Consider the following 10,615-nt stretch of genomic DNA (forward strand, 5'->3'; position numbering starts at 1 on the left):
GGAGCCTTTGAAAACGAGTTTGCCTCAACCCAAATATGTTTCTTTCTGTAGTCCTTGTCTTCAGTGAAGTTCAACCCTACAGGCTTTGTATTATTAACTACTTTGTGTCTAAAAGCCACAGACTCCCATGACTAGCACAACACAGATATGAAGCGACAGATGTGAGATTTAGAGCAAGTAACAAGATTTAGCTGAATCTCAAAGTCTTTCTTTGAATATGAAACTGCTGGTGTGCTCTGTAAGGAATTCATAGAACTCTCTGAGAGTCCAGCACAATTTTCCAGAGTGTGGAATGGGAGTTAAAATCATTTTGAATATTTTTAACATAGAAATAAATAAGTTCCTGCTGAGATCTGGGGTGACAAGTGGCTCTTAATTCTCTGGGAATATAAAACATGTAGAACTCTATACTCTTCATACTTTGAAAGAACTCAAAAGTTCATGTAGTTCTTTTACTCCCACACCTAGCTGTTTTTCAGGATTATGTGGGGGTTCTAGCAGAATTCATACTTGGGCACCATCCTTAGAGACTCTGAGTCAATGATTGGGGTGTTTCTGGTGTAGTCAGACCACAATTTGAGTTTAGAAATCAGCTGTGTTTCTCCATTGTACAGATTTTCCTGAAGCTGCATCAGGAGAAGCAGGAATTAGGGGACAGATATTTAAAGAGGTTGAAAAATGAGTTACAATGCCCGGATGTCTCTAGGGGTCTTCTTGAGCTTAAGAGAGGATAAGACTTATCAGGAAATATACCATATATTTACACATATACCTGGATATAATATATTCTATATTTGTATATAATTTATATACGCTATAGATAATACATTATATATGACAACCTTTGTCATATATAAGGTTTCTTCTGGGAGTACAGAATGTTTTTTAAAAAATGTTTTGCTCAATATGTGATTTGAGGAATGATTGATTTCTTTCCATCTGCATTTTGCCCTGGAAGTAGATCTAGCACACACTTTCTCTCATGGTATAAGAAAGTGTGGGGCAATACAGGTTTTATTCCCTAACCAGAATGTGTGTGCTCAGGAAAGGCCTCCGGAAACTTCCTCGGCACTTTCTGGCTTTGACGCTCGGAACGGCCTCACACACCTGGCCCCATGAACGGGGCCTCACACACCTGGCCGCATGACCGGGGCCTCACACACCTGGCCGCATGACCAGGGCCTCACATACCTGGCCGTATGACTAGGGCCTCACACACCTGGCCCATGACCGGGACCTCACACACCTGGCCGCATGACCAGGGCCTCACACACCTGGCCGCATGACCGGGGCCTCACACACCTGGCCCCATGACCAGGGCCTCATACACCTGGCCCCGTGACCAGGGCCTCACACACCTGGCCCCATGACCAGGGCCTCAAACACCTGGCCCCATGACCAGGGCCTCATACACCTGGCCCCGTGACCCTGGCCTCACACACCTGGCCGCATGACCAGGGCCTCACACACCTGGCCCCATGACCAGGGCCTCACACACCTGGCCCCATGACCAGGGCCTCATACACCTGGCCCCGTGACCCTGGCCTCACACACCTGGCCGCATGACCGGGGCCTCACACACCTGGCCGCATGACCGGGGCCTCACACACCTGGCCCCATGACCAGGGCCTCATACACCTGGCCCCGTGACCAGGGCCTCATACACCTGGCCCCGTGACCCTGGCCTCACACACGTGGCCGCATGACCAGGGCTGCTCCGGGTCCTTGGGATAGCCAGCCTGGGACTTCGCTGAATACACAGGATACAGGAGTAAGCACTCTCTAGGGACCCTTTGGGCCCTCACGCCCCGCCCCCTCCCTCCTCGAAGGCTCAGGCTCACCTTTCCTGGTGACAGGCTCTGAAGCGGCTCTGGGAAGCCCTGACTTTCCGCTTTCCCTTTAGTTGTGAGTTCAAAACATTTCCCTTCCAGCAAAGGAAGTCACTGAGTTGCTCAGAACTCAGAGCTCAGGAAGCTCAGGGAGGGTTGGGCACTAACAATTTAAAGAGACAGAAGCACTGTGGGCTTGCAGTGTATCACCACCAAAACCAGCCTCCTGCCGGGACTCCACCGGGTGCTGTGTGTATCTCAATCAGGGTCCCTGGTATCACATATCTGGCCATACTCAGAGGAAGAGGAAGAGCTCCGCAGGCCCCAGAGGCTGACTTTATTTCTAGAATGGGTTACTACTGATCGTCAGCTATTTTTCACCCCTATAAAATAGGCCCAGAGAGTCCCTGGACTTAAAGAAAATGGTAACTACTCTCAAGAGCTAACCCATGCTTGGACATTCGTGTAGTCATTTCTAGGTTCAGTTGGTCAGAAAAATCCAGAAGTAAAGTCTCATCACATAACAGGTACTTAGAAATTGCTTTTGCTAAAAAGCACTGACTCCTCATTTTGGCTCACATGTTAACCAAAAGCAGAAGAAAACCTTGGCACCCTTACCTCAACTTTGCATTTCTCATTTGTCTTAAAACTTTGAGTCAGACTCCTGCGTAACTCTGAATGTAGTTGTATTAGTCACTCAGGAAACACATCTCCTTCCTCCAGCAAGCATGACACTGAAAAGCCTTTAGCAGGCTGAGTGTAATTGAGGAGAATGTCATCTGTTCTGGCAGTGTATGAGGGATCTGCTAAAAATGGCAGGATGGTAGGCAGTATCCTGAAAGACTTCTTAGAAGAAATAAAATTGAGCTGAAATTCAAGGGCCAGTTGAAGTTACAGAAAGGTATAGAAGTATTTACAGGATGGAAATACTGTAGATTCTACGGCAAGTGACAAGCTGGGTGGTTCCTGCCTGTAATCTTAGCTACCAAGGAAGTGGAGATCTGAAGATGTGGTTTAAAGCCAGCCCAGGCAAGAAAGTCTTGAGACTCTTATTTCCAATTAACTACCAAAAAGCTGGAAGCAGAGGCTAGGTAACCTAGAGCAAAAAAAAAAAAAAAAGTCCAGGGACAGTGTTCAGGCCCTAAGTTCAAGCCTTAGGACTAACACAAACATATAAGAATTGTTTTTTCTTTGTTTTGGGTCTGGTCGTGTGGCCTGAACTCTGGGCCTGGGCACTGTCACTCAGCTCTTCAGCTCAAGGCTAGCACTCTACCACTTGAGCCACAGCGCCACTTCCAGCTTTTTTTCTTTTTGCTTATGTGGTGCTGAGGAATTGAACCCAGGGCCTCATGCATACAAGGCAAGCACTCTAGCACTGAGCCACCTTCCCAGCCCCAAACATATAAGAATTAGAAGGCGAGTGACAGCCAGGAATTCTCAGTAGCTAAAGAAGCTAAGAAGGGTTAGATTCTACAGGTTGCAAGTCAGAGTGTCTAGAAATAAGGCTGGAAATACAGTTATCAACATGGAGAAAGAAAGCTGGGGTAAATACTTTTCTAGACTGGACTATTGTTCCAGGGTTGAGCTTGGGTATATCGTGCTCAGTGTTGTGTAATTGTGGGCTAAGGAAGGTACAGATTATAAAGCCTTCTCCTTCACTGTGCTGTCACACAAGCAGACTTCTCTTTTGGGGGGAGGCTTGAACTCTTGGGCCTGGGCACTGTCCTTCAGCTCTTCAGCTCATGGCTAGCACTCTATCACTTGAGCCACCGCGCCACTTCTGGCTTTTTCTGATTATGTGGTGCTGAGGAATCGAACCCAGGGCCTCATGCATGCAAGGCAAGCACTCTACCAATGAGCCACCATCCCAGGCCTTCTGTTTGTTTGTTTGTTTTAATTACAGCCCCGTACAAGTCCCTTCCTATTCTTTTAGTGGTTGCAAACAAGCACTTGTAGTCAACATGAGCTGGAGAAGAACCGTGGGTGGGAGCTCGTAGGTGAGGCTCTGGGCTTTCTCCATTTTCTGCTGTTTCTGCTAAGGCCTTATCAGCAACCCCTATTTATTTCCTCTCCATCACACTGTAAACTTGAAGACCCTTTCATTATTGCTTTTTATGCTGCTTGAGTTGAACTGTGTCTTGAGAGGAAGTTGCTTTGGGCATGTTTTTATGAAGTGTGAAAAATAACTGCCTAGTTCAATGTGTGGATCAAAACCACAAACCCCTGACTGCTGCAGCAGCAAGCGTTGTCCTCAGAGGTGTGTGAGAACCGTCTTGTCTGTGTGATCTCCAGCTGCTAAGCTTCCTCTCTGGTAAGGCATGAACTAGCTACCCACTAGTCTTTGGGTGTCAAGACTATCATGGGTAAATGGTTCCTGCCAGAATAGTTGTCAGGCAGAGAGACAACAAGCTAGATAGGCAAGTATTGAAATGCTGGGTGCCTGCTATAAGCTGCTCTAGTGTGCTCTAAAGCTTATTTATTTTAGATAGGAAGCATCTTATAAAAGAAATGCAGAATGCAATCATAACACTACAGATCTTGGGCTTGGCCGTATCATCTAGTCAAGATCCAGGGTTTGGGGACCATCCATTAAAACGAAAGCAAGTCCATTCCCCAGAGCTACAGAACACAGCTAGCAATAAATTTAAGAAAGTGAAAGATCTTTATAATGAACATTACACAACACTGAAAAAAAAGTTGTATACACACACATACATGCAAGAAAGACCTCCCATGTTCATGGATTGGCAGAATTAGTATTGTTAAAATGTCCACAGTACCCAAAGCAATTTGCAGATTCATCCCAGTCTCCATGAAAAAGAAATTCAAAGGGGAAGGTTTATTTCTGATGGAACTCAGCTTTCAAGCTCTTTGCTTCCTACCTGGGACATTTGGGTAAGCGTCTCCCAAAACCCTTTGTGCAGATGGCTTGGTTCTTATCGGTGACATTACTGGGAATTGGTAGAACCTTTAGAATATGGGGGCTGGTGGACGGATGGTAGGTTACTGGGGGCATGCCCTTGACAGGGATGCTAGAACTCTTGCCTCTTCCTGTTTTCCTCTTTGCTTCCTGGCCACCATGAGCTCACCAGACCTCCCTCACCACATGCTTCCATCACGATGCACTGCGCTGCCTGCCACGGGCCCAAAGCCAGAGTCAGGCCATCCGAGAGCAAGGCCTCTCAAGCTGGGAACCAAAACAAACCTTTCCTCCATGTAAGTTGATTATCTCCAGTAGTTGCACAGCAATGAAAACTCACACAGACTGTTTCCTGATTGTCCAAAGCCCTTCTTCATTGCATCTTTTGTTTTTTCAAAGTCTGTCTTAAGAGAGAGTGTTACAGTGACTGCTTCTACGTGACACTTGTGAAATTTGAAGTGTGATTTTTCTATCCCTCCTCAGATCTTCCTGTCCATCAGCTCAATCACAGGGGAAAGACCAATGGACATTACTTTAGCCAGTTGTTTTCAAGATGGCATATCCATCAGACTCACAGGAGGGTTTCTTAATAACAACCAATCAACAACAGCAAAAAAGAAAAGAAAAAGAAATGGGTTGCTGAACTCTATCCCAGTGTTTCTGTCACTAAGTTTAGATGGATCCTAAGTTTTCTAACAAGTTCTTATCTTATTGGGATGCAGACAGCACTCCTTGTTCTCTTTGATACTTATTCCCACAAATGACCTTTATTGTAACCTCTAACTTAGACCAACTGCTCACTGAAATTTACAACTAGTTAGGGGAAATCTAGATTCCATTTGAGAAGAGATCATTTTCATTCTCATCATGAATACAATTATTATAGGCATCACAGAATATTGTGGCATTATTATCTCCATTGGTACCAAGAGCTTTTAATATGTCTAAAATTAAATCCATATTGATATCAGTATCGATATAGATACATACACCCCATATAATCATTCTTGGGATATTTCTACAAACGTGGTCCCGTCCAAACCATGTTTTATAAAACAATAACAGAGACTCTGCATCCATATTCAGCACACGATTACTTTATTTTAACAAGCTTCTGGTCAAGTTATTGCTGTCACTTACAGTCCCCACTGGTGGAGACACTCATTGTGACACTTTCGCTCACTCACAATAAAAGCCCAACTAAACCCCAGGCATTGCTTTGCAAGTTCATGGCTCTCAGACATCAGCATGTATGTCTTAGGATTACTACTTCTTTATGTGTCCACCATATCCGTCTAATCATAGATCAGGGCATTTTAGAAAAATACATTCCTACCAGGTCCCTGTTGGGATTCTTGGAAAGGACGGAATTCAGAACAGGGGTAGGCACTTGATTCAAAAAGGCAGGGTGTTGCCTCTGCTGTCCTCTCTAGGTGCTGAGTGCAGAGTACACAAGTCAGACTGGGAGAGCTCACCATGGGTTCTGAGGCCAGCACAGGACAATCTGGCGATTTCTTAATTCTGTTCCTGCTCACATTGCTTGCAGAAGGGCTGCCACGGGGAAGAGAGGGGGTGATGTGAAAGAAGGCTCGTGGTAAGTGCAGACAGAATAAAGCGGATATACACATTATCTCCTGAAAAAATGGCGTATTTTGAAAAGCATTCTCTTAATTATCTCACAAATCTGGGTAAATATATTTGTCTCTGCCTCTGCCCTGATGTTTCTTATTTTTGCCTCGTACTTCTCCTTAATTGATTGTATTTTGGCTTCCTTTTCCTGCATACTCTTCTTGCACATCTGAGTGTATGTCTCCCTGGCTGCTCCGAGCTCCTTTTCTAACTCCTCTGTGTAATGCTTCCTCAAGAGCTCTGCCTTTTCTTGCAGGCTTTGCTCTGCATCCATGTAGATGGCATCAGAAAAGTGAGCCCCTCCCCTGAGCTGCAGCATGCTCTCTATCAGCCCCACCAGCTCCTGCACCTGCTCTTCCTTCTCAGCCTTCTCTGCTCTGTTGCTGAAGGCACAATAGCGGCCCCCACACTCCTGAATGATGCTTTGTAGGTTTGCATCCGATCTTTTTAGGAAGTGATCAAGGCTGCAGCCCTCAAGATAGTCTTTGCACGTGAACAAAACAATCAAATGCTTCATGACGGCCTCCCCAAAGACAGCCTTGATCAAAGCAACAGTTTCCTGCTCTTCCTCTGTGTATCGGCCCAGCCTCAGAACCAGGATGATGGCGTGAGGCCCTGGGCAGGAATAGAGGACACATCGGCTGAATTCCACGATGTTGTTCTGCAGATTCTCCTTGCTGTCAAAGAGCCCCGGGGTGTCCACCACCACGAGGTCCCTCTCCTTCCAGGTTCTGGATGCCCGCTGGCAGGTCTCAGTGACAGTATGGGCAGCGGTTCTAGAATCAAAGATTTGTTCCCCAAGAATGGTGTTGGCTGTGGCGCTTTTCCCATTTCCAGTTTTCCCGACCAGAACGATCCGCAAAGAGTGATCCTCAGACTTGGCCATGCTTGCCACTGGAATTCAGCCTCAGGAGCCCAGGCACTTGGACTGTACTTTAAACGTAGAAAGAACGTGGCTTAGACATCACCAGAAACCAGCCCTCCTGGCCCTTCTGTCCTTTGCTTCTTTCCCTTCTGAATCAACCAAATCATCCACCCAGTGAAGTTTTCTCACTTCCATCCCCTGCCCTGTATCTTCCCCAATTTTTCTGCTTTCTACCACATTCTTACTTAATTTTCTATGACAAAAGTACCATTTACCATTTAAAATCTGGTATTTCCTATGCTTTCCTTTTGTGTGAGATCTATTTTCCAGAACAGATTCTACTTTGTTTTTCAGATATCATATCTGACGTATTCTGTCCTAAGCAATGAGCTTCCTATCCCACGAGAGCATCTTCATCAGAATGCCCTGAGAGTCTGGATCTGTGTAGAAGGCTGACACCATTCATTGCAGGACTGTATCCGAGGTGAATGTACACAGCCAGCCCACTACAGGAATGCTCCACGTGGACAGAAGACATCACTTACTGGGAGAAGGAAGCTCTTTAAATTTGTATGTGTGATGTAGACAGGAGCTTTGTGTTCGCAAGCTATAGACAGAAAAGGAATACAAAATGGCTGTCCCCATTGTGGAAATGCTCTACCATTCAGAAACTATAGAAGAGGGGTGATGGTCTTGGCAATGGGTTCAAAGTAGTTTGGTGGTCACTCATCTCAAAACTCGAGCAGATAACCTTGCACTGCAGAGGCTAAAAGTCAACAGGCGTTGGCATTGTGAACTCTCCACTATCAGGTATATGTGGCACGCATGAATGCACACTTCAGTGCCGAGCCCTGCAGACCTGGGGAGTGACAGACTGAGGACAGAGCGAGACCGCAGAGTGGATGGCGAGCTCTCGTGGTTTCTCACCATTCCTCAGAAAAATCCTATCGAGCTTTAGTGATCAGAGAATTCTGTCATGCTCTACATCCCAGACACAGGAAAAAGAGGAAAACGTCCAAGCTCTTTCTATGAGGCAGAGGTAACTCTGAAACCCAGCATTCACAGCGCCTGCATCAGATGGGAAAATTAGAGTTGAGTTCAACACCAAATCTTAATGAAATGTTAGGAAAACAGGATTGGACGTGACAAAGTGGGATTTCTTTTAGAAAACTGGACTGAAGGAGAGGCTCAAAGAAAATTACAATATAATCCTAGCCACCAAGTACAGAGAGACTATTTCAGAAAATATGAGTTAATATATCCTGCAGCTGTGAAATGCATGGAGATGTGTCACTACTCAGGTTCCAACAAACATCAAAACTATGAGGTTAAGGGGGAGGTAAAGGATTGTAAGAGAAAAGCAAAGGAGGGGGTAACAATCTTTGACAAGAAATGAACTCATCACCTTACTCATGTAACTGAAACCCCTCTGTACAGCATCTTTACAATAAAATTAAAAATTTCAAAAACTAGGAGGTTAATAAAAGAACATAGAGTGGGAGACCCCTCACCCGAAGGGGTGCAAGCACACATGTGTACACATCCTCATTATAGTTATGTACTATATATAAATATATTAGAGATATATGTAAAGAGAAAGATAAGGGTGGAGGGAGAAAGTAAAGAAAGAAATGAATACTGGTTGGGAGGGAAAAAGTAGCGTGGCAAAGAAAGAAGGTGGACATCTTTCAACTATTTAGGTAGACGGAATTTTGGAATAATGCAAATATTAAATAAAGCTTTTGAAAAAACAAATCTATTTTGAAAATTAATTCCTAAAAATCAAAGATTCTGTGAAACAAGTAAACCTAACCATGTTCTTCAATATATTAAATTCATTGACAACAACCAGAAGAATAGAGCCCAAAAATCCAAAAGAAAAAAGAAATGCTCTAAAACTTTTCATAGTCACAAAACTGATGATAATACTGGTATCCCTATCATTGAATTATAACATATGTGCTATGTACTGGGAATACAGGCATGGACATTTATGTAGAACACACGCAGGTATGTGTGCACACACACACACACACACACAGTAACAAGATAAGAAACAGAGGCACAAAAGCAGCAGTCCTAGGCTTCCCTACCATGCCCCTCTGAAAGGAAAACCTGCAAGGATTTCTAGGGAAATGCCTAACTTGACATTTGGGGCAGACAATGCAGAGAATAATGTGGGATTGCCTTGCTGGACTCATTACAAATGAATAATAAAAATTGTAAATGCCTTGTGAACACAGATTGCAGGACATTTGGTAACAAGACAGACTTATTTTTGGTATGATGACAACGGTGAATAAAATTCTTAGTTTTAATATACATTTTTAAATATTTGCGGATAAAATGATATGAAACCTGTTATTGACTTCGAAAGAATCCAGGAGAACTGGGTTGTCAGAAACAAGAATCCTGAATTGCCTGAATTGTCAAACATGAAACCTGACAATATTCTCAAAGCTTGGTGATGGAACTGAGCTCATTGTACTCATGTTTTGTGAACATGTGACATTTTTATTAATGGTTTGAGGTGGGCATAGATTTGGATAAAGGTTTGGATCAAAAAAGGGTCATCAGAAAAAGGGTCATTGGAGGTATAACTGCATTCTATTTTATTAAACATTTTTAATTGTTATTATAAAGGTGATGCACAGAAGGATTAGTGTTTTATAAGTCACAAAATGAGTTCATTTCTTTTTGGACAATGTTACCCCTTCCCTTGCTCTCTCCCAGTTTTTCCCTCCCTCCTTGCCCACAAGGTGTATAGTTTATTTTCAACATAGTATCTACTGAGTACCACAGCTGCATTTGTTCACACTTTGTCCCTCCATTTCAGTGTCTCTCTTACCCTCCCAAAGACAGAAGAACAAACAAGACAAAAAGAACAGAGAAATTAAAACCTCTTGTTTCCATTTCCTGGATTTCATTTCAATAGATATTATATGACAACACACAATGCACAGCGGCATTATGCCTGTGTGTTCTTCCTCTAAGAGTTGGAGGAATGATTCTTACCCTAATTTTATAGGCAAGGACAGGATGACTGAAAAAAGCCAAAACAGCTGCCCACCACCCCTGCTTCCTCTGTGTTGGGCAGAGCAGGGACTCAGACCATCGGACTCCAGCACATTCCCTGTCAACCAGCACGAGGTGACCCCAGACAAGCAGCATCCCAGCTGTGATTGTAAAATCAGAAGCAGAGCAGGGGCGGCAGGGGAGGGGCCTCCTTCATCCAGACAGAGCGCTGGGCACTGGCCTGCAGCAGGGAGGCCAGGGCATGGCTGCCTCTGTCTCCCTGGCCTTTCTCCCTCCTCCATCCCAACAAGCCAAGCCAGGACAGACCAACAGAAGCAGTCACTCCCAAGCTTCCCC

The 10,615-nt window shown here is 44.6% G+C and overlaps 1 protein-coding gene across 4 annotated transcripts in view; it reads right to left on the minus strand.

Moving 5' to 3' along the window:
* Positions 1-5,895: 5,895 nt before the first annotated feature.
* LOC106001714 (GTPase IMAP family member 7-like) overlaps positions 5,896-10,615 on the minus strand; it is an 18,603-nt gene continuing 13,883 nt past the window's right edge. For 2 of the 4 annotated variants that reach the window (XM_013036719.1, XM_013036720.1), the window contains exon 2: positions 5,896-7,306. In XM_013036719.1, coding sequence (XP_012892173.1) covers positions 6,377-7,264 — 888 coding nt within the window. In that variant the 5' untranslated portion in view covers positions 7,265-7,306 and the 3' untranslated portion in view covers positions 5,896-6,376. Of the gene's footprint in view, positions 7,312-10,615 lie in introns of all 4 variants that reach the window. The other 2 variants (XM_013036717.1, XM_013036716.1) reach the window with 1 other exon arrangement.

This window comes from Dipodomys ordii, unplaced genomic scaffold (assembly GCF_000151885.1).
Source record: "Dipodomys ordii isolate 6190 unplaced genomic scaffold, Dord_2.0 Scaffold378, whole genome shotgun sequence".
Lineage (NCBI taxonomy): Eukaryota > Metazoa > Chordata > Mammalia > Rodentia > Heteromyidae > Dipodomys > Dipodomys ordii.